The 24167-nt window shown below is 40.4% G+C and overlaps 2 protein-coding genes and 1 non-coding gene across 3 annotated transcripts in view; 1 reads left to right on the top strand and 2 right to left on the bottom strand.

Moving 5' to 3' along the window:
• The first annotated feature begins 155 nt into the window (after window positions 1–155).
• Window positions 156–11753, top strand: LOC134639478 (protein FAM163B-like). The gene is made up of 3 exons (XM_063490684.1): window positions 156–784; window positions 6266–6381; window positions 7460–11753. The coding sequence occupies exons 2-3, from the start codon at window positions 6289–6291 to the stop codon at window positions 7904–7906; spliced, it is 540 nt and encodes a 179-aa protein (XP_063346754.1). The 5' UTR covers window positions 156–784; window positions 6266–6288; the 3' UTR covers window positions 7907–11753.
• A 3109-nt stretch (window positions 11754–14862) lies between these two features.
• LOC134638931 (ADAMTS-like protein 2) overlaps window positions 14863–24167 on the bottom strand; it is a 33628-nt gene continuing 24323 nt past the window's right edge. Inside the window, exons 12-19 of the mRNA XM_063489892.1 lie at window positions 22795–22898; window positions 21621–21747; window positions 21309–21522; window positions 20259–20414; window positions 19076–19246; window positions 16923–17099; window positions 16662–16806; window positions 14863–16442 (exon numbers count right to left, since the gene is read on the bottom strand). Coding sequence (XP_063345962.1) covers window positions 16315–16442; window positions 16662–16806; window positions 16923–17099; window positions 19076–19246; window positions 20259–20414; window positions 21309–21522; window positions 21621–21747; window positions 22795–22898 — 1222 coding nt within the window. The 3' untranslated portion in view covers window positions 14863–16314. The remainder of the gene's footprint in view (window positions 16443–16661; window positions 16807–16922; window positions 17100–19075; window positions 19247–20258; window positions 20415–21308; window positions 21523–21620; window positions 21748–22794; window positions 22899–24167) is intronic.
• On the bottom strand, window positions 18265–18336 carry trnac-gca (transfer RNA cysteine (anticodon GCA)). The gene has a single exon. It is a non-coding gene; the product is annotated as a tRNA-Cys (tRNA).

Here is a 24167-nt window from a genome sequence, read left to right as displayed (position 1 = left end):
GTACTGGAAAATTTTCAACGTATTCTAAGAAGAGGGAAAGTAGACTATTACAATTCTTTCTATTTCCCCCCCCTGAATCTACCTGGATTTACCTGTTTCTGCAGCGCGCTGCTGTGACGCACGTCGCGTCCTCTCTCGGGTCAGCATCGGGAATGTGTGCTGCTACACAGACAGGATGAGACCGGATCCAGTGTGCACAGCATACACCTTCAGTTACTTAGAAGCGGACCCGACCCTTTCTCCTCCTCTCTCGTCCTTGGGATCAGCCGCTTTTGAAGATTTTGTTGGGACCAAAGCCAAGAGAAAATCTGGGGACCTGAAACTCGCACTGGGAATATTTCCAATCAGATTTCGGGATTTTTGAGCTCATGAGCGCTTTTGTACCTCCAACTTGCAACACTGCCAGTCATGAAAAAGTAAAAGAAGAAAGTGTGAGAAGACAGCTCCTCGATGAAAAAGAGCTGTATTGTTTTTCAGAATTGCGTTTTTACGCATATGCATCTCAAACCTCTCCAGCTGTGGAGTGAAACACAGGCTGTGAAATTACAGAAGATATTTGATATTTGTCTTTCTCTAACTGAAACACAGATCTCTACTCCTGGTTGTCATGGCTCACACCAGCGCGTGGATGTAAATAAAGATAAACTCACAGAGTTAAAGATTGGGTAACATCCAGCTTAAACGCGACTTTGCTTTCCCGTCACCTCTGGTCACAAAACGGGACATTCTGAAGCGGAGGTGCCGTGATTAACGCCATGAGACCATCCAAATACTAATGTGATGGGTAAGATTACCACTTAATGCACACATCGCCTGTCATGCGCGTTAATAAATCAAACATCATCTGGCCACGCATTTCCTTCCTTTGATCAGGTCTCCAAAAACGCTTCCCACAATGGGGACATGAAAAAGTCATTTTAAATCAATTGTAGGTTCTTGTTCAAATTAGTTTTTTTCCTCCAAATTTTTGGATAACGTTGTATTTTTATTTAGAACATAAGAATCTGCAAACGCAGCTCAGATGATGAATGGACGGAATGAAAGAAAGAGTGTTTAATGAAGAGAACCTGATCTGCGTTGAACAGCAGCCCGTACGAAAAATGATTCAATTCAATTCAATTCAATTCAATTCAATACAATTCAGTACTATTTATACAGCACCAAATCACAACAACGGTCCCCTAAAGGCGCTTTATATGGTAAGGTAGACCCTACAATAATAATTATTATAATGCTGGGTAATAATTAGATCATTAACTTCACTGTATTTACTGGATTATCTCCACATTCACTTCACATTCTACAAACAGAAAGTCAGTCATTAGATGTACTTATGTTTTATAAAACATGTCAGATTCATGATCCTACTCAGTTCTTTTGTATGAAAAGATGAGAAATCAGATTCATACATTTTGCCTCTGAATTGTTTTCCTAGTTGAAGTCACAAATGTAACCACAAATTTACTTTTTTTTTTTCAAATAAGAAACTCTAAACATTTCCTTGGTTTTTTAATAAAAACGTTTTAATCATCTGAATGTAATCTAATCAAATGGTTAAAAAATCAAGAACTGATTATATTTTCATAATTTTCTGGCTCAGACTCTATATTATGTTTGTGCATTTGGATCACACACTGTGATAGAATTTGAGTGGAAACTAACTGAAAGGGTTGAAGGAGAAAACCAGGTTTAATAGAACGGTCTTTTTATAACATAACTAGCACTGCATTAGTGCATTTTTCAGCACCTTTCCACCTTCCTGCCCTCTTTAACACAAACCAGTTACTCAACAAATTACGGCTCTCTCGAAGAAGCCACAGATGTTGGATAAACTGACGATAATTGTTATTATCGTAAGTTTAACTTTTCCTTTTTGTTTTTTAATTGGTTCTGTCGAGATTAAGAAACATCTAAAAGAATCTGTTGTAAAGTATTTTTGACATACGAGTAAAACTTTCAGTTTTTCCTTTACCTGCTTCACAATGTAAACCTCCATCACCAATGAAGAGAAATGCAATAACATCAGTTTGGTGATAAAATATCAGCCTTTCCATTACAAATAAATTCGTGTAAAGAATTTTCTAAATTTAAAAAGTGCAGGACAAAGGTTTTAGGATGTTATTGTGCTTTTCTAGAACATGTGCACAAAAATAGGTTGAAATATTTATATTTTTCTTGTTTTAAGAAAATTTCACTTCTGTAACCCATTTCCTGGCAATAAGTATGAAAGCTGGGTTAACATATCAGATTTATTTTAATTTTTAAGTCTAATGAAGAAGATATGTTGTGCTTAGTTGGAGTGAAGCGCTCAGTAAGCACTGAAGGGTGGACTGATGGCTGTTGACCTTTGAGTGTGTGTGTGCGATTGTGTGTTGTGTTTGGTCATTTGTGTATAATGCTGACTGGCTGTGTGGGTGTAAATGACTCTCCAGCCCTCAGGGGTGACAGGGTACTGTCACTATGGAAACCCAACGCAATAGCCAGTGATGAGTTGATCCTCAGCCTGCTGATGAGGGAGCTCATCAGCTCAGAGTGTGTTGTATAAAATTTCTGAGTGGCTTCAAGTTCAAACGTGTCCGACTTTGATCGTATCACAGCACGCTGACATACTGTCATCTTCAGCCTGGAGCCTTTACAGATTACAGATCATATGAAAATGATGCTGAGAGTTCAGATGGATTACGATGACAAAATGCATATCAAGTAGACCTGTGGTAGTGCTTTTCTGTGATGTGCAAGTAACAGAGAGTTTACACCTCTTACAAAGACTCATCAGACTTGGAGAGTTTAATTCATGCATTAGTGTTTGGTTGCCATAAATTATGATCCATAGGGTTTTTAATTTTGGTTGAACAAGTAGCTGTGACAGGCCTTTATCAGAAGAAACATGCATGTAACATAATGAATATTATATTATTATATATTCAGTATATAATAATATTTATTATTTACTGGGAACTGCTCAACTTTTAGCTCCTTAAATTATTTTCATACCAAAAAGTGCTCTAAAAAGATTGTGCATCCATAGAGCAGACTTGTCACATCCTAGTTTTCTGAACAAAAGTTTGCACTCAACCTTGCATTTATTTATTTTTAATTCTAGAAAGTACATTTTGGTTACTGTAGTTGTATTTGTATGTTTCTCCTGTTTTTCCAGTAACATGTAATCTTACAGCTCCGCAGAACATTTATGACATCTGGTAGCTTCTAGGTGGATTACCTCCACTCTCTGGTGATGAAGTGAAAACCTGTGGTTCTTCAAAAACCTGCATCAGGTTGGCTTTAAATATGGCACAATCCCTGTAGACTCCCAAAGAAAATGACAAACTTCAAAGCAGAAATATGTTTTCAGCCTGGTACAAAACACAGATTTGGAGTTTATGGATAATTATCCTATTCATAACAACTGTATGCTCAATTTGGATACTAGTGAGTCTTAAAGTTAAGGGTACAGCTGCCTTGATTGATAGTGGAAGCCCACACAGGTTGCTGTAGATTAGGGGTCTCAAACTCCAGTCCTCGAGGGCCGGAGTCCTGAAACTTTTCCACGTGTCCCTGCTGCAACACACCTGAATACAATTAGTAGGTCATTAGCAAGACTCTATAGAGCTTGACTGCATATTCAGGTGGCATTCAGCCATTTGATTCATGTTACAGCAGCTTATGAGTGAATGAACATGGTGCACTAAAAGTACTTTTAGATGTACATTTTTCCAAACACTTACATTTACTGAAATTTACTTGAGTAGGGTTAGGGGTTGGCACTTCAGCATGCAGTCAAGTTCTATAGAGTCTTGCTAATGACCTACTAATTGTATTCAGGTGTGTTGCAACAGTCTCAGGACACTGGCCCCTGAGGACTGGAGTTCGAGAGTCCTGCGTATGTAAGCTGTATGCTAGCTTTTACCTGTGGTAAAAAATAATTGTACTTTTAATCCAGTTGCCTGACAATTATAAGGCTTTTTGTGAGGCACAAACAGCATGTTCACCAGTTTTGATGTGTTAAAGTCTAGCACTTTATTAATCTGTCACCTAACACTTATGGTAAACATATCAGTACTAGACTAGCATAATTTCTACTTTGTTGAGTACTCAAAGTACTTGCTACAAAAAACAAACTCAAACTGCTGAGCAATGGAAGATGATTAAAGACTCATATTCAGGATCCACCAATGAGGGAGGTTTTTCTCCCTGATGAAGCTTTTGGCAGTTTCAGAGAATTTTTGTATATTGTATTAAGATTTTAGCTTTATGTTAGTCACATCTCCTTTCATGTTACTGTCTGCATCTGCCTGCTGGCATTTTAGTGTCTGTCATGATTTATTTTGTAAATCATCAAGAAAACCCAAAGTAATGATGCAACATTGAAGTGACTGACTGCAGTCATTCAGTTGCCTGCAAGGGGAACTTGTCAGATTTCCTTCTGTTGACGCATTAAATGGTTGACGAACATTTGCTAGTGACTCAATTTTTCTTTTTTAATTTTTCTTTCAATTCACTAATACACATGTAATTCTGCTTTGGGACCATATCTATTAATTAAATATGAATGAAAAGCAAATGATACAATGTAATGATATAATGTTTCTGTTTTTCTCTTATATAGTTTGAAGGAGACAAACTAGATTAGGTATAACGTTTTTCCAATTTCTAATCTGAAAACAGTTTAGTGCATGTTTTTGGGCCAATGGCTGCTTTATTGTTTAATTCTCAGGTTGTTTTAAGTGCATTTAGCTGAATTCCTTCAAGTAACAGGCGCCAAATGTTTAATGGACAGTTAGCCTGTAAAATACTGACAAGTGAGGCTTGTTTAGATTTTTTTAACCTTCACAAAGTGTCTGAGAAGCCCAGTTGACTTGAACACAAAGAAATTATACAATTTCTATTAGAAACTATACATTTGTACACCTCCTGATTATTGTTCTTTAATAATCCAGACACGATGAAAGGTATGACTAAATGTCCATTTCAGAGCGTGACACAGTGGAACTCAACTTGACAATATTTCTTACGTGATTTCGCAATGCCAATGTGAAAACTCTGAGAAGAGCTGTTTCAGTGGAAAATCCAGATTAAAATGTCTCGAGGATGCTTGATTATGGTTTGCCATGTTAAACTGAGCTCTCCTTAAAGTCTGGATCAAGTGGGAAATGCATTTTCTTCCTTGGACCTCTCGATTGTTGGCCGGCTTTGCACTTGGCTTACTGTGACTACATTTTCTGACCAATTAGATTACTGACAAAAATGAAGTATAAGAATCAATAAGCAGTATTTTCTGTAATGGCTGCTGGCAAGAGTTCAAACACTTTAGAGCTTCATGGCAGAGCCATAAAGTATAGTTGTAAAAATGTAGCAGCAACATCATTATCTTTCCTACAGCCTCCCCACCCACCATCTGCACTCCTTTTCTCCTTATATATCATCATCATCTCTTTTAATTTTCCTTCCCCGTCACTATGTTCTCTCCCCCATAACATGATTTTCCTCATTACCTTCTTTTTCTCTGACCTTCTTCATCTTTGTGTATCCTTCACCCTGCTTCTTTCCCCTCCTCTCATTATTTTCTTTCCATCTGTTCTTTTGCACCTCCTGGCTGACCTGTGCCTCTCTCTCTTCTTCCTTCTCTTGCTCCATTTCCAACCCAATCTCTTCTCTAATAAGTGTTTCCTGCATAGAAACCCTCACTTTCTCCCAAAAGAGCTTTTGGGCAAAGCCCAAGGGAAACTGCCAGCGTTGTAATAAGTTTAGGTTTTTAAATGAGTTATTTTAATGAGGGTTTCAGTTACTCGACCATAACAAACATTCCTGTTTACAGAGAACTGAAAAAATCCACAGATTTCTGTCAAATAACAAAGCAAAGACTCATTGCAGACTCATTGCTTTCATGCTGACTAATTGTCCTTACGTAGGTCAGTCACCAGCCAAATCCCAGTGTGAGTCAGGAAAACGCTGCTAATATTCCCTCTGTGGTCTCCTTCTCCCTTTTCCCTTCTCTTCTTAGAAAAGTTTAAAATGATTTTAAACTTAAGACCTTCTCTCCATCTGGATTTTGACTGAGTTTCCTTTAAAGCAATCATACATACGTTGCTTCCGTGTTTGACCATTTAACCAGGTTCAATCACTGATCTGGGTTTGCACCCCAAACCCAGATAAACTGCCAAAAATGGCTGTCCGGATGAATAATTACTGGTTTCTCAGTCATGTGTGAAGTCCTTTAAACTACTCTAACCAAAAAATAAACTCTGACTCATTGCTTTGATTGCAGGGTGTTGATGGAGAGGATTTCGAATGTCAGCCGGGACAGTGGTCATCGCAGGAGGAATTTTAGCTACAGTCATCTTACTGACGATCGTCGCGGTGCTGTGTTTATGTAGGTTGCAGGTATGATTGTCTCACTGTTCATTACACATCTAAAGTTTAACAGAATGCAAAATGCACCTCAGCACCGTATTCATGAAAACAAGAAACTTGACGAATGTTCACACATGTAAACAAACGGATGTGTGCAGTGCAAAAAGCTGGCAGTAATTTGCTGCCCCAGACAGTTTTCCTAATTATCAAAGCAGTCCAAGTGGAACATTTCTGTGTTTACTTTTAGCCAGACTTGGATTTGTGTAACAATCTTGCTTTTTTTTTAGAAATCTACAGCTGACATCCAAATAGTGCAACACAACCTGCCGAGACAGAGCATACTAATAACAAATAACTCATGTTGAAATAATCCTCAACTGTAAAACCTTTAAAACCAAATGGGACTTTTTTCTGAGACTTTCAGAAACTCACATCCACATGTTTTCTTCCTGAGTGAGTCCTAGCAGTTAGCATGTAAGGTTGCAACTGTAGTTTTAGGAGTGATGGGTGCTTTTTGTGATCACCTGCCAAATATCATTTGAAAGTGATGGTCTGCAAGTGCGTTTCATGCACACGCTCTCGCAGAGACACCAAGTATATGCTAGCTACTTCCTAGCTTTGAAAGCTCCTAAGGTGGCAGTTTGTTCTTCATCTTTGTGATTCTGTTTACACCTGATTTCTTCCATGTTACCAGTAGGTGGTCATAGATAGACGGTTCATTGCTTTCATGAAAATGCCAAAAATCAGACAAAAACATGCCAACTAGCTCACTACACTCACTTGCTATCTTTCAAAGTTACACAAACCAGCTTGTTTTTTCACGCCCTATATTTACTGTGGTTTATACTCATAGTTAACACGGATCCGATTGGTTGAAACATTTGATTTGAAAGAGTAGTATGGTCAAACACGGAAAGTATGTATGTATGGTCGGAGGGTAAGATGGCGCCGCCATTGCGTGCAATAGGTCGGCAGCCTTAACATGAAATTTCATCTTGTGGGATTAATAAAGGTATATCAATCAATCAATCAATCAATCAATCAATCATTCTTTTCTCCTTTGGTTTACCGTTTGTCTTTTTAAATGTTTGACTCTCACCTGCTCCAGTATTACTGCTGTAAGAGGGAGGAGTCTGAGAAGGGGGAAGAGGAGGAACCTGAGCTCGCCACCATGTCGCCGTCTCGCCCCCTGGCTCTGTCGGCTCCTCCTACACCTCCAACGCCAGAGCAATACAGCGACGAGCCCGAGACGTACCCTCCCACTTTCCTCACTGAAGCCAATGGCCCCGTCAGCTACTCACCTCCGCCTCCGCCGCCACGCAGGTGCTATCGCTCGCACGCCTTCTGCCCTTCCTGTGCCCGCTGCTCACTGCCCTTCTACTTGCAGCACCCAGAGAGGCTGTGCAATGGCGGTCGCAGGATCAGCTACAGGACTGTGCAGCAGCAGGACATGGAGTTGCCCATGGACTTGGCCAGCTTTTACCAGAAGCTGAACCTCATCCGCCAGGTCACCATGAAGGAAGTAGTCACCCACAGTGTCAGCACCGACGTTTAGCAAAACAGCACCGCTGATTTAAACGATTCAATACACATTCAGTTATTTCAGCACTATGCTGTCAGTGAATGGCTTTTAGACCAAACTTCAGGGCAGCAATGATGGAAGTCTGCAACGCTAAAGCAAAAAGGTGAATGCATCACTGAAACACACGAAGGGACTAATTTCAAAAACTGCGCCTTTTATTTGCTGAATAGCTAGGTAAGTAGCTACTCAACATATCTGCCGTCAAAGCATGAACAAGAATCGACAAAAAAAATATTTATAATGTGAGTTTTCTTCAGTAACTTCAACACAGATTTTATTTGTTTAAATGCACCACAGCAGTGCAAACAGAGGAGGTAAGATAAGTAAGTCTGGTTGTGTGGATATTAAAGCTAATGTCAGACCAAAACCAGCAAGTATTATGTGTGAGTGTATCAAAGCCTGCTCTCTCTCTGTCCAACAGAGCTCCACTGTTGTTCCTAAAATAGTTAAATATCTCACTGTTGACCTCGGTGACTTGTTCTTTCATTAGCAGGAATGCAAACATTGTAGCTTAGATAGGCCTAGCCCCGCACACACCATCCTGCTGTCACAAAAAACCACTGAAGCACCAAATGTAGATTAATCTGTCACTGAAAATAGTCCCCAGCTAATGTTCTATTAAATCCAGCGACTGAGGAAATAATCTTTTCAATAGAGAGTATTTATTTGTATGTAAGCTGTTTTTCAGCTCTTACACAAACACTCAGTTTAACTTCAGGTAAAAGCTCATAACTGCACAGACACGGTCTCTTCCTTTGAAAGAGTGATGGGGTGTTGAGCCCAAAACGAACAGCAAAGTTTTCACACAGCAATTACATAGATTCATGCCAAAATCATTTTTGGCAAATATATATGCTTCACACAGAGTTGAGATTGTCCTAAAGCACTGACAATCACAAACAAATGACACGCTTTTACAAGTTGTAATCAGAACGTTCCGAGTAGAGTTTCATAAAAATCAAAAAGTCCACCCAGTTTTAATTTGGGCTCATATTCAAGTGCATCTCCTTGTGCACCTATGGACTGATTTCATCCTGGCTTCTATTATTGTTTTTTTTAGAAGTTTTGTTCTTCCCCCTTGTTTTTGTTCCTATGCAGTGTATGCTGGATCTCCTCCATTGTGTGAAAACATTGATCTTAAGAGTTCATTTTAATTTTGGTGGTAAAAATCCCAGTGAGGCAAATTGGGTGAGTGATTGTGTTGTTGTGGAGTTTTCAATGCACTCTGAGCGGACACGTCATGGCACATAGGACCACAGCATGGATGGCATCATTTCCTCTCACTGGTCTCCCTCAGACTCCTCGGGACTTTACAGTAGAAGTCCACATTGAATTAATGAATTCATGATTAATAAACTGAGCAATTCTGCCTTTGAGCAGCTTCTTGGTCATCACCAAGTGCTGATCGCCTTCTTGTGAAATTTGGGTCGGTTTTAAACAAAAGATGTTTGACCTCTGCCAAAGTTTAAGGTCACAGTGTAAATACCCAAAATGAGACTTCCGTGACATGGTCTAAATATCGCAGCTATTCGGACGTGCCTGAGAAGATGATTTTGAATGGGAGACTGGCTAGATTGATCACACCTTGTATAAAGAGACTGAATTACAAAAAACAGAATGTGCAGAGGAGGAGAAGAGGATGACCACAGAAAATTCCTGGATGTAGTGAAGGAGGACATGCAGAGGGTGGGTGTGACAGAAGAGGATGCTGGGATATGGTGATGATAGAGGCAGATGAGCTGCTGTGGTGACTCCTAAAGGGAGCAGCTGAAAGAAGAAGAAGAAAATGGATACATAAAAATGCATAAAAGCTCAAATAATTTCTCATACAGATTCTGGTTGATTCATATTTGTGTTCATTGGTGTAGCTGTCACACAGGGTCAACACGGGGTTGTTGGTTTTTTTGTTTGCCTTCTGACGTCAGAGGCTGGAGAGCCAGGCTGTGATATGTCAGTATGTGACTGTTTCAGTACTAAAAGAGAAAACTAACATTATTTTAAAGGGCTTTTCTGGAGCATTCAGTGATCCAGTGACTGTGAATTAGGAGGGACAGCATTTACATCCTGTTAAGACATCATGCTGTAGATAAATGCTGTTCTCCAACTTAGATATTAAGTATTTAATACCTAAAAGAGGAGGAATGAATTGTATATACAGTATTTAAGGGGAAAAGATACAGATATATGTCAAATATTCTTGATGACAGAGCAGTAGATCCAAATGATATTTTAAAAATTTTACATCCATAGAGAGAAACAACTCTACAGCTCCTGGACTCATTTCTTCTTCCATCACAAAACAACACAGATGCTGACACATTTATCGGATCAAAATCTTTGTTTGGAGCAAACTTTCACTCTAGTAGCATGTATGATTAAAATAGTACGCTGCTAATCCAAAAAGTTTGTTCTCATAGGCTCACAGAGAGACTGGGTGTATTTGCCTGTCTGTCAAACCGTGCACAACCTGCAGTGCTGTGATCTGAAACATATATTTGGAAATCTTTCAGCAGAAGACTTTTACTATATGATGAAAACTTATGAGACTGTATATGCATATATGTATATCTCCCACTGGATTCCTGGAGTCTGATATTTTTTGGCCATCTTTTTTGAGCAAGAAGGTAAATCTAACCAAGAGCAAGAGCAGACCACACAGTTATACAACCGGAACTTACCAGCCATGCCCTCAATCATACACTGCTTCACAATTCACTCTAAATGAGACCATGATTTAAAATAAACCTCATATTATATCAAATAAATAAAGGCTTAAAACTAGTAATAGAAGCTATCAATTCAGGAAAGCACTATCCTTCACAACCAGAGCAGTTGCTACATGATGGCCATTAAGAAATATGCAGGTTTACTTAGTTTAGTGCAGTGTTACTGCAATAAAAAAAAACTTAAAACTGGCCGTTTGTACACTGACACAGCTAAACTGACTGCACAGTAATTCTGTTCAGTTTTTGTTAAACATTAGCAAATGATTCTTCACTTTTCTAACAAGCTTCAAGCCAGATGGATGGTAGAATCACAGCCACAAAGACAGAAACAGAGAGGCACATCATCCAAGTCCTGTCTCATCATCATAGTGTGGTCTGTACCAGCTGGTGCTGAACCCACCATCTTTAGTCAGTGCATTTGGTTTGTTTCTCTCCTCTGCTCTCTATTTCACTTTGTTTGTGTGAGGTGCTTCTAGTCCTTCAGTTCACAGCATCAAAAAATAAATGAACATAGATGTGCAGCATCTACACATCTTTCATTACCTCATACATGGATTATTGTCTCTAAGTTCAATGTCCACAGAAAAAAACATGTTACATATATTATGTATCATATGGTCATCTCATGATTTCTCCATGCAGCCTCCAGAAAGCTGAACATGCTTAGAGAAGATGTCAAGACAAGTTATATTTGGATTTGGTCGTCCTAAGTAAAGCACTGTCCTCACAGCTCCTTCTGTTCTGTGTGAGTTTGGGTCATGGATTGCTTCTATTTATTGAGGAATGACACTATTCAGGGTAAGAGAACATATTTGTGCCACTTAAGGTGTTTTTCGAGATACAGCTGCAGGTTGCTCACTGTGATGACTGCAGAGTTTTTATTATTATTATTATTATTATTATAGAAAAGATTGAAACTGTTGCTTTGGTTTTTTGTCTGCTTCAGTAGTTGATGTGTTTCAATTATCCTGTCAGTGCAGCAGATGAGACGCTTCGGTCTGTCAAACTGGCCAGCAGGAGGCGTCAGCCACATCTGCAGTCAAACCTTTGTTTACTGTAGCCGCTCTGTGTGTCAAGTTCATTTACTGTGTTAATAAAATGATGCAAAACTTTGGGGTGTCTGTGTAATTCCCTCCAGAAGAAAAGGACCAAAGCAAAATGTGCATTATTTCATTGACTTGTCTACATCCAAAACAGCTTCAGAGAGGAGAGGGGGGTCTTGGAGAAGAATAAACACAACGTCCTCAGCACCACTTTCACACTTTACGTTACTCTGTATGAAAAAAAATAACTACACTTACTCACATATTGTAGTTACAGTATATTAGCCCAGCTAAATTACAGACCATAGACTCAGTTTTAGGACTCTGAACTAGACTAAATTAGAATATGCCGCTCCGTCTGCTACAAATGAAACTCTTACACTTTCATGTCATTTAAATTGCAGTTTGCTTTGAGCCCTTGGTCCCAGATTTCTGTGCTGTTTTAGTGTTTGCATTTCTTATTCTTGAAGTTGTTAAGTTTGTGGTTCCTGTTTGCCTTTGTTGTTATTATTATTTTTTTTTTACAATATGTTTGGGTTGTGTGATATTATCTTATTTCTGTGGTCTCTGTGTTGATTTTGTTATTATGACAGTCTCCCTGTTTATGCCTCTCTTTGTCTCATCTTCATGCTCAGGCTTAGTTGTTTACTTCCTTACTTTTTACTTCCTGTTTTATTTTTTTAAGGTTAGTTTTCTTTCATGTCTTACATTAATTTTACATTCTGCCCTGATTGTCTTCACCTGTGTGCATTTCTTCTCATCTTCGTCTCTTTGTTCTTCTGTCACGTCCCAATCAGCTCTCAGTGTAAATGTAGCCCTATTTTCCCTTTTCCTTTGTCAAGGCATCTGATAGATGGCTCATTTTTGCTTACTGCATGTGGTTTTCTCTAATTTGCTCCTTCGTATAGCTGAACTTTAGTTTATGGCTTCGGTCTTTAGCATTTTGCTAAGTAGACCAAAGATCATGGCCTTTGTTTTTAATTTTGACAGCATACTGCATTTGGGTCGTCTATACTGCACATCCCTGACACATATCTTTGACACCTGCTGTCAAATCCATAAGTATTTGAGATTTGAAAAATTAAAGGAAAAGATATAACCCTCAACTGCTACAGTGGAGTGGCCTATAGACCTGGTCCCTGTACTACGAAGCAAATTCACATACCCAGGATATCTGGCTTCACTTAACCTAACAATCAGGCTAAGCAGTCATGAGAAGGTGGATATCATCTTAATAAGATGAGCGAGTTCACGTGAAAGGGGCGGTGTTAAGAGGATTTGACCAATCAAAAATTGGCAGGAGAGCAACTGATCCTATGAAAAAGGAGCTAATTATAATATGTTACAATCTGCGGGAGAATAGCGGACCCAAATGCAGAAACAAAACTATAATTTAACAAAAGGCGAGCTGTTTATCTGTGGCTGGATAAAGGTACAAAACAAAAGGCAGACGCACACTGAGGAAAAACTAACCAGAACGAAATTGGGAAGAACTAAATGCTAAATACAATAGACAAAGAAGAAAAACCTGAACATGGAAAAACCTGGAAACATGGCGGCATGGAAACATGATGCGAATGCAACACACAACCTGACACTGGACAAAGGAAGACACAGGACTTCTTCTTACATTTGTATTGGCGGTTGGCAAACAACTGAAAGGTGCATTACCGCCACCAACTGGTATGGAGTATGGTCTGGAACAACACTCAAAAAAAAGAAGACACAGGACTTAAATACACACAGGAGGTGATCAGGGGAAGTGGAAACACCTGGAAAATCAGCTGACCGAAATGAACATAATGAGCCATAACAGGGCAACCTAGGCAAAATAGAAACGAGCTTAGATAACTAAATGAGACTTAAACATAAACAATGAATATCAAAGTATAAGAAAACTCAAAACCCTGGGTCAAATGACCCAGAACCGTGCCATAATAGTTGAATTTTAATGTATAAGTTCACAGATTTATCAGTATCACATCATTAAGACACAGGATAATCTGATTGATTATAATTCTTATTACATTAAATGAGAGTTTAGATATATATGTGTGAGGCACAGCTGTCGTGGTGGTGTTTAACGATCTGAGAGAAATAACTAAATAAATAGAATTTAAATGCAGGCTTAATCTGCATGCAAACATGATATAAAGTAAACAAGTAAAAACAGGTGGGAGTCAAGGGCAAGGAGACGTGCCACAGTGCAGTTCATTCATTCACAGTTCACATCTTGCTATGATATAGCAATGCAAACAAGCCCAGTAAAGCCTTGTTTTCAGTTTCAAGTCTTCTATTATAGCCATCTAAAGATATTAACTCTTCCGAAGATGAAGAAGATTATTTTGGCTGCTCCTGTATTCACAAAAGATGATTTGCAGACTATTCTTTGTGGCAGTTGCCCTTCGTGACACAATTTTATTGGAGATTATGTATCGGAATTTCAGGAGAGGGACCACGCCTCCAAACACGCTCCTTCCGGTTGTCATCAATATAGGTTCCCCCAGTTCTGCAAGCTGTTCATTCTCATTTACGTTCCCCACCGTCCCTGCCTCCTTGTTCTCAATTCTTTAACTTCTTCCTTTCTATTTATTACATGGGGATCTGCCAGGCCCAGGAGCCATCGCCAGTCCCCTTCGAGGCCTTCCCCAAACCGCAGCTCAATTCATGTCAGAGCGTTCACTTTTACCTACTAAAACACTGTCAAACCTAAAATGAAGACGTGGGCCCAGCTAGTGAATAGGAGTTTGGGTCTCCTCCTGAGTTTTAACAGGCACTTGTTAGGTAAATGTGTAAAGCACTACACTATGGGACCAACAGACTAACCTTTCTTATGAAAAGATGTGCAATTGCCCCAGTCTAACTGAGGCTTTGGAGATATTTGGCTAACAACAAACTACCATCCTCTGAACTGGCACAATAACTAAAAGTAGCCAGTCCCAGTTGTGTTTTAAGAATAAGAAATCTTCAAGTCAGACAAGTCTTGTTGTGACTATGTGTTAAAATGGTCCCACAGATTTCTTTCTACAGTTTGTTACTCAAATGAAAGCTGAGATGTGGTATCCATTCCTGTAAAGAAAAATATCCAAAATGCAAAAGTTAAACATGAGAGAGGCGAAATGTTTGAACTGTTATTTAATTGAAATACATGTCAGTACCATTAGGTTTTCAGTTTATTATCAACAGTACACAAACTCCATATTTAGTTTTGTACAAAGAGGTATCGGCAATATAAAAACACAGTACACATTAGTTAGACATACACGTACACGTCTTCTGAATACATTTCACCCATACTTCAAGTTTCAGGGATCTCTCTGTCTGTGTTCGGATCAACTCTCTCCTCCTCTGTCGTGCACACAGACCAGAGCTGGTATCAGTTGACCTGATGAATAACCATAGGCTGGCATCAGGAGCGTCACGCTAAATGAAAATGTTCTATCACTAATAAATATGCTTCCATATCCTGCAGGCACGCCGGTGTGGCGTCAAACGGCAGGAGACGGAATTGAAATATAAGCTATATTTATATTTATATATATTTAATTTTTTTTTTTTTACTTCCTGTTTGGCCATGCCAGACGCTAAAACTGAAACACATTTAAATAATATTTCATAAACAGTATCTGTTTTAAATATTCTACTCATGCAATATCTTCAGTTGAGAAATAATTTAATAGAGCTCTTCCTTGCAGCGATAACAGGAGCATGCTGCTAACTGGTGATAGAGGTTTGTGAGACCGCTTTACTGTTGACTCCATTGTGTCTCCGACTCCGCATGTTGTTTAGCGCAAATTTTCTAAAGGAACTGAAATGATGGACCCATAAATATTCAGTAACAACTGGTACAACAGGGTCTGCAGGGTTAAATATAAAGAAAATAAGAAGAAATATGATAATAAGGGAGAGGCATGCTCTGCTTTATTTTCCCCGAGGGGCTGATAAATGATAAATGTGCCAAAAACGGCGCTTCCTTGGTTCACTACTAGAGGCTGGGTCAAAAAGTGAGTGAGCTCAGGAGCAAATTTAGAGGGTACACAGCTCTGGCTGTGAGAACAGAGGCTCCACTCACCTGCTGTTTATACCTGCTGTTACTGAGATGCTGCCACAAGGGTCTTTATAAGATACATGAGGATTATTTTGAAATATTACTCATGCAAAGCTACTCTGGTAGAATCTAAAAATACAAATATTGACTGGAAATGAGCAGAAAGGAACTATTTAATATTTGATAATGCATTGTGTCAGAAATCCTCTCAAAACAAGAAGAAACTAAAAACTTTTTGTAGCAGTGAAGCAGAAAAAAGAGATGTTTGTTTACTCGTCCTCATTAATTTCAAAGTGCCTCCCAAAGTGCACATTTCTTTTGTCTAATTTTGTGTGAGAACACTGCAGCTGATGTTGTAACATCAACAGGAACTGACAGGAATTCATTTGAGATCATTTAAACTGACCCATCTAAATCCAAGTTATCTGAGGAAGTTCCTGTTTTTAAAAAAAGGCAGACTGACATTTAGCTTTCCCTCATTATTCACAGTAACTGCTGTACAGCTGAATGTATTTCCTCATGCCGGAGTTGAGTCGGGGTGGAGAGAGGCTGCGGCGTCCTCGACTAGGAGGCTGGAGGTCGAACGGCGCGGCAGGAGTGGCAGCAGGCCTTGCTGTAGTACCAGTGGCTGCACAGGTTGACCTTAAGAGCTAGCAGGCAGTTGGTGGAGGGCCGATCCTGACAGCTCTCATCTGGGAAACAGTCAGACTCACAATTAGTCCTGGAGGCAACTTTCAAACAGCTGTGGAGATTATACTCCACTCTGAGCTGTCTATCTTTCTTCAATACTGCCTCTGCCAAAACTGGCAAACATGAGTAAAAAAAGCAGCTGGCAGTTCACTTATAATGCCTGCAAGAGTCATTAGGAACAGTGGTTAGGATGGAAAGTAGCAGATTCTCTTTGTTGTTACCTGGAGGCTCAGTGGGGCATGGCTGCAGAGTGCAGGTCTGTTTGGCCACCGGTTTGGTGAGGGGGTCACAACCTCGGACCAGCTCCCTGCCCTGATAACACTTCACGTCCCTCATCCTCACACCGATGCCACATGTCTTAGTGCACTGAAGGCACATGAAGCCAGAAACACAGTCATTAAACACGTCTTTTTTGCTGTTATCCTAATTTATCTTCATTTTGAGAGCTTATTTCACACTCGAAGACTTTCTGTGGATCTCACCTCAGACCAGGGGGTGGTGTACCATTTGAAGCATGGCCTCTCGAAGCAGGTGTTTTCTTCTTCAGGCTTCTCGTTCCCCACACATGCCTCCTCATCGAAGATCTGGAACTTTCCTCCGCTGATGCCGACGCATTGAATGATCCTCCGTTTCACACCACGACCACAGGTTGTGTTGCACTGCAGTCAAAGGTAAAATCTTTGTAGCATTGTTAACATTAAAAAGGGACTTTGTGCATTTAGAGTTTCTTCATAAAGCTCTGCAAATATTTCATAAAAAATAATATCCTTAGTTTATTTGTCTTGGGGGTTTTTTTGTTAATAAACAGTCTGAAAAATGCAAAAGTTGCAGTGCAAGTTGGGCCTTTTGTTTTATAGAGGAAATTTTTGCTCAGTAAATGTTCACCCTGTGAATATATTCAGAACCTAACAGATCTTCCCTGCATATTCATGAAAATGATAACACTATCTCCAAACATGCTCCTTTTAGTTTGAACTGTTACCACTGTGTGAAATATTAAATGCTGTTAGATTGCATTATTTTAAGAAACCCCATGCTTGTAACAATTCTTTGACTATTCAGTGACAGGAGAGGAAAGTCTTTCAGAGAACAACGATTAAAGAGTCTTTGGGTGAGCATTGACTGTTTAGGGTGTTGGATGAAAATGTCCCAAGTCCCAACATTTGCTGTCTTCTTTATGATTACCGTCTGTTGATATCCTGAATGTGGTCTGTAACTGAGTTGGTACATGTGACTGATACATGTTAAAGTAACATCCACCTGAAAGGCAGGAAACCAATAACTGTGTCTGGCTGCCTTCCCTTCTGCACTCACACATACACTTAATGTAAATATCAATCCATTCTCTTCCACTTATCTTTTTCAGGGTCGTGGGGGGGTTGGACCTTATTCCAGCTGCCTTAAGGCGAGAGGCACGGTACACCCCGGACAGGTCGCCAGTCTGCCGCAGGGCTAACACATAGAGACAGATAACCATTCGCACTCACATTCACACCTATGGGCGATTTAGAGTTCCCAACTAACCTATAGCCACTACTGCATGTCTTTGGACATCTTTAGTGTCTGATTAAGGTTGTCTGATTGAATCTGATTAAGGTGACAGACCTGGTCACCCTAATCCAAACTAAAACTAAAACCTAACCCTTACAGGCTGCTCTACAAGAGATAATGATGAGAAAGTTCCATATGCAGCTTTTCAAATGAGTTAGTATTGAAATATAAGACGGCCTGTAAACAAGGTTTCCAAGCAGGGAGACCAAAACCCTAAGCTACTGCAGAGGTGACAGGTTCATATCCATTCCTATATTTTTAAAGGAATAACGCCGGGGGCATCCGGAATTGAACCAGAGACCTCGAGATGTGCAGTCAAATGCTCTTCCACTGAGCTATACCCCCATGTCTCACATTTTCCGACAGAAAGCAAATGCAGCACGCATAAGGCAGGGATTATAATCTGTTGCAGACATATGCAGCCGTCACAGGTGAGGAGTCTCTCTGAGTACACTCAAGTCTGCTCAAAACCACCTGAAGGGCAGATGGATAGCTTGTGCACTGACGAATAGTGTCTCAGCGGACAAATATGAACTATCACAAAAAATGTGCAGGCAAGCCAACATCTGCACATATCCAAGTCACTCAGACCCCAGCAGACCCTAGCATGCTCACTGAACTGTATGCTCTAATACATGTTAAAACCAGATCCTTAGATCAAGGCTGTTACTGGTAGGTTTAGACTGTAGTAACATTTCTTTAGCAAAAGTTTAAAACTAGAGCGAATTAGAATAAAGCCTTAATTAAATGCATTTACGTTTATAAAGGAACTATATCTAAGTGTTTTCATGGGATTAGTCAGTATCCATCCAGAGGAAACAGCTGCACGAAGCTCTTTACTCATAAACTAGTTAGAATCCTCTTGTAAAGCATAAATTTCTTTCCCCTTCTATTACTCTAGGCACTGGGATTTGAACCAGAGACCTCTTAAAGTGCAATCAAATGGGCTCCCACTGAGTTATAACTCCATGTCCCCCCAAACACGTGTGTCATGCTTTTCTGTGATTACAAAAATCACTTAAAATGTGTGTCAGGTCTGCTCGCAGTAACATCTTAATTCAGACAGTGTGTATCCGGGCCTCACCCTCTCCCAGTCTTGACTCAGCCAGTGCGGAGCGCAGTCTCTTTCTCCACAGGGGTGAATGGCTAAGGGCTTGTTCTCTGCTGAGCACTGGTTCTCGGGAACCACGCGACCCTCCGGAGCCTTACAGTACACATGACGCACCATCTTCCCCTGGCCGCACGACCCCGAGCACTGCAACAAACAAAGGTCGCGCCCGATGAGTCATTATCAAGCGAGAGCAATCGAGTTCTCATCGCAGTTATCTGCAGCCAAGCTTTGTCGCACACAGTGTGAAGTCATTTCAGGTCACCTCACATCATGGAAAATAAAAAATCAGCATGTGAGGCCATGTTTAGGCAGATGTTAAATAACAACACATGTCACCAGAGTTTAATATTTACTGCAGTTAAAGTAGTTCATCAACAACACGACAGCAAAACCTCACTATGCTGCGCACACTGAGTTTATTATTAAAACTATATTTGTTGGTCGTGCTGCGATTAAACTTTTAGACCAGGAGTGTGTAGCTCAATAAGCTAGTTTTGTAGCAGCATGGCTTTATCCACGTCATTTACATTTATGAGACAGGCGTAATTTCAAACCAGTTTCCTTCCAGTACATCTGTACAGAATAAACTTGTAAATCTGAAGACATCAGAAATGAAAAGTTACATCTGGTTACATCTGTTCTCAGTTGATGAAAAATTTATGAAAAAAAGATAAACTTTTTTGGCCTTGTGTTGTGAATTGTAATTTTTGTGTGTCAAAGTGACAGCTCTTTAGTCTTCTGTGTTTTTCCAAGTCGGAGGCTGCGGTTGTAAATCAGTCCTGCGATTTTCCAGACTTTCACTTTGAATGGAACATCGGCAACTACACCTCGTGTCCGTAACACAATAAAAGCAATAAATTCACACCGTGGCACTTAAAAGACAGCTGGGACAGACGAGCTGTTTTTCCAACAACCCTGAAAATGATGGAGGAATGTTAGACGCAGGAAAAATAATTTAAAATAAAAGAAATAGAACGTTTAACTCAGACACGGATTGTAACATTAAACCATAAATTAAGTGTCTTTCCTTTTTTTCACTGTCTGAGATTCCAGCCCTGCAGGGACGAGAGATAAAATATGCAGATATGGTAATATTTTAACTTCTCATCACTCATGTTCACTGACATGCAGGTTTGTGTAAAGTAAAAACACTCACGGGTCCCCACTCGGACACAGTCCAGTGGCGTTCGCAGGGAGGGCCGGTGCAGTTTTTGACGTTCGGCGGTTTGGTCAACGGGTCACATGGTCTGGTCTCGTCAGAGCAGCGCACATCGCGGGTTACCTGAGCTTTGCGGCCACATTTAGCAGGACACTGCAATAAGGAAAGAGTCATTATCAAGAAGAAGATGAAGCACGTTGATTGGTAGAAATGCATAAATTACATTATATTCTTTATTGTTTATCTTTGCTTTGAATGAATATCTTGAAAAGACAGAAAAAAATGATTTCAGAATCAGTATGAACTTTTTACTATACTTAAAATGTATGGGCGGCCTAGGCATCACTTTTAAAGCTTTTTCCTCAAAAATGCACAAAACCACCCCCAAAAACATGTTTATTACGTTTTCCTAACAGCACAGTTTATTGTTCGTTTAACTAGAATGTAAAAGAATGAATGAATGACTGTGAAATAACCCAAAAAGTACAAAACTATTAGAAAAACACTGCAGACCTTCATCAAAGATACATGGGGAACAACTGATCTGTAATTAAATGGTCATGTCTGCATTGATCCACAAAGAAAAAAAACATCAGCATGCGTACCCGACATTTCTGTCATTCTCTCTCTGTGTCATACAACCTCTAACAATCTAACAGAGTCACATTTAGGGTTTTTGGTGTCTGCTAAGTGTTTCTGGAGAATCCATCAGTGACCACAATTTGACCACAAGACTGTAGCACACAGCTGCAGCACTCAAAGCTTGACAAGAGAAAGACAGAGACATCTGCACTGCAAGAAAAAACAAATCCTGCAGAGTGCCGGGGAATGTTTGCACAGAAATCAAATGCAAAAATCCAAACAAACAAAAAAATATGCAAAGTAAAGATACTCTGTATGTTTTAAAGGGACAGTTCACCTCAAAAGTACATGTCTTTCTTCAGCTTTGAAGTGCTATTTATTCAGCTACATCTACTCAACACACAGAAAAGTAAATCAGATTGTTTTAGTATATTAGTACAAGTTCACATTCCTGGTTTATCATACCTCCGTCCACTCGGCCACCTCCCACTGTGGGCCGCACGCGGGGCTCTTGCAGGCTCTTCTCTCCACGGGTCTCTCCAGGTCAGCCATGGTGCAGAGATCACTGTAGACCGAGCTGTCCAAACCCGGCGAGAGCATCTTCCAGCAGCGCACCTGACGAAACTGGAAACCTTCCCCGCAGGTCCTGGAGCACTCGCTCCAACTGCTCGCCTCCCACCTGAAAGACCGCATTTGTCCATAATTATCAGAGGAAAAGAAGCAGTCACAGTAATGATCTGTTTATTAAAAGGTTTATGCTCCTCCGGGGGATCGCACCTGGGCTGACATTCTCGGCCAATGCAGAAGTCATGGACCGGCTCTGGTCTGGTCAGAGCATCGCAGTACATATCGTGTACTTCCACGCCATCGTAACGAACACATGTGACAAAGGACCTGGAGACTCCTGGATTGTAGGCAGAGTGAACTGATTTATGCAACACATTTTATATACAAGGAAAAAAAAGCACAGTGCACACAGAGTATCAAAATTTTAAGTTCTTTTTAAGTGCATTTGATTTCTGTATATTAGTGCAATTCCTGTTTTGTCTTGAAGCTGTACCTATATTGAAAAGAAAGTCCAGTGGAAATCAAAGTGACCACTAGTTCAGATGAAGTCAAGCTCAGCAGGAATCTCAGTAGATCAGCTTATCCTAAACTGATGGCTTAGGTGTTAGCTGTCTGCTAAAAATCTCTATACTGCATGCTATCTGAGATGCTTTTGCCTGTTCACTGTTTTTACAGGTAAAGTTGCTGTGCTGCTTTCCAGAATTGGAAACAATTATTCATTCATAACATCTATTCATTAAAAAAATAGAGAAAAAACATGAAACATAAAAGTAAGAGCGGGAGAGGAGGTGGGTTGCAATGCAAACCATCTTGCACATGTGCAGCTCCTGTGGACTGGCTAAAACTGGTATATGTTCAAGCTGGATGCATAGACAGCACAGCTATCAGCTCACGTGGGCTGACACTGAGATCACCAAATTTGCAGGAATTGGAGTGGAGCTTGAATTTGTGCCCTGGCACAAATTATATTAATAATAACTTGTTAAATCTATCTTCATTTTAGACATCAGACAGACATTAGAAATCAGAAGTTTAAACTTTTTTTATCAGAGGTGTTCACCCTGATTTGCATACAGAAGTCTAGACCTCCAATTTAAGCAGCTGACGGCAGGCACCTCAATTGCTGGAAACACAATACAATACCAGAATGCATTGCATGTCTTACATAGACAATGGGAAAATTACAAATTATATGGAGAGGAACAATCAGTTCGCTGCACTGCAAATGCACAGAAAGTTGCTGCACCACACAAGCTCTGTCAGGTTTCAAGAGTCAAAGGTGTTACAGAGACCTGTCAGGTCTGGGATCTTAACAGATATCACACTTTCATTGAACATGGATGTTTTCATGGATGTTTTATGTGTGCTTTGAGTGTTTGCATACCTATGGAGCAGGTCATGCTGCACGGCTCCTGTGATGAAAGTTTCCAGCGGTACATGTCAGCAGGACTCAGCTTCAGGTTCTTCTGGTAGAGCCGCTGATTCCCCCTGTCACGCACAAAGGACGCAGGTCAGTTGTGTATGTTTGAGTATAGTGCAGCATGATATGCAGATGCAGTTCCTATGAATCCTCAACCTGCGGATATCAGGTTTTCAGGGCAACATTTTAAGAGCACGTCTTCAAACCGGGCAATTTGAATGAAATATTCTTTTCAGGACTTTTAAGAATACCCAGGAGTAAACACACAGACACCCACGCAGAGGGAGGCTGTTTCCCAGGCCTCAGACAAGCACAGCATGACAGCTGATTCACAGCCCGCATCCCGGCAGACGCACTTTGTTTTTTCACCACGTCACATAAAAGTCATGCACACATTCCTGTCATAACACGGTCGTTCCCTCGTTCCCAGACATTTATCTGAAAATCGGAGACACGTTGAGTTATACCTCACCGGCATCCCTCCATGCAAGCCGGACCAAATCCTGTCCATTATTTTCTCACCAGAAGTGATGGCAGCCTGACAGCAGAACACGTTCCCCTCTGCATCATATTTCTCACTTTTCTTGCAAATACCTTGAATTATTTGTTTCTAAGCACGGCTGCATTTCCCACCTCCTCCACCTTCCTCCCCTCTGTGCTCCTCTGCTCCGCTCGTTTCCTCTCCTGTCTCTGTCTCCCTGAGGAAAGGGCGTGTCACTGTATGTTTTATAGCTGCTGGCTGCAGAGCGGGTGAAGCCAACATGAATTATAAATATGACGAATGCAAAACCTGCCAAGTCTACCTGTCGGCCTGTCCTGCAGCATATATCTGCCTGACTGCCGTACTGACCGTATATCTACTTGTCTGTCTGCATTGCTTCCTTGTACAGTACTGGTCCACCTGCTTTTCTGCCAATTGGTCTACCTGTCTGACTGATTTACTGCCTGCACTGTTTATCTATGTGTCTACCTGCTTTGCTGCTTGTCAGTTAACCTGGCTGTTTTTTCTTGCAACCAGTACGGTGTATATTGTGTATATTGTCTCATCTAACTGCCTAGCTACATGCACATGTGCCTGATTACCTGTCTAAGTGGCCGTCTGTCTTTCTACCTGTGTTACACTGACTACCTGTTATTTTGGCAAAGCTGTCTGTTCCACTAGCACTCTCACTTTGAACCTTTTCTTGCCGTCAGTCTTGTCTCAATGTGACACTCTGTGTCTCTGCCAGGACATCTCTTTAAAAGCGCCCATTTCTCTCAGCCTGCCTCTCTTTAGCCTGCAGCCAGAATCAAGTCCAGAGGTTTGACAGTGTGTGTAAAGTCTGAACAGTCTGAAC

The sequence above is a fragment of the Pelmatolapia mariae genome, linkage group LG12 (genome assembly GCF_036321145.2).
Source record: "Pelmatolapia mariae isolate MD_Pm_ZW linkage group LG12, Pm_UMD_F_2, whole genome shotgun sequence".
Classification (NCBI taxonomy): domain Eukaryota; kingdom Metazoa; phylum Chordata; class Actinopteri; order Cichliformes; family Cichlidae; genus Pelmatolapia; species Pelmatolapia mariae.
Note: the sequence above shows the minus strand (reverse complement) of the source record. Positions and strands in the feature narration are given on the sequence as shown.

What these genes read in the sequence shown, in the direction of transcription:
- LOC134639478 (XM_063490684.1), top strand. Translation starts at nt 6,289, where the DNA reads ATGTCAGCCGGGACAGTGGTCATCGCAGGAGGAATTTTAGCTACAGTC. An exon ending in TGTGTTTATGTAGGTTGCAG is followed by an intron (nt 6,382 to 7,459) that starts GTATGATTGTCT and finishes CACCTGCTCCAG; the next exon opens with TATTACTGCTGTAAGAGGGA.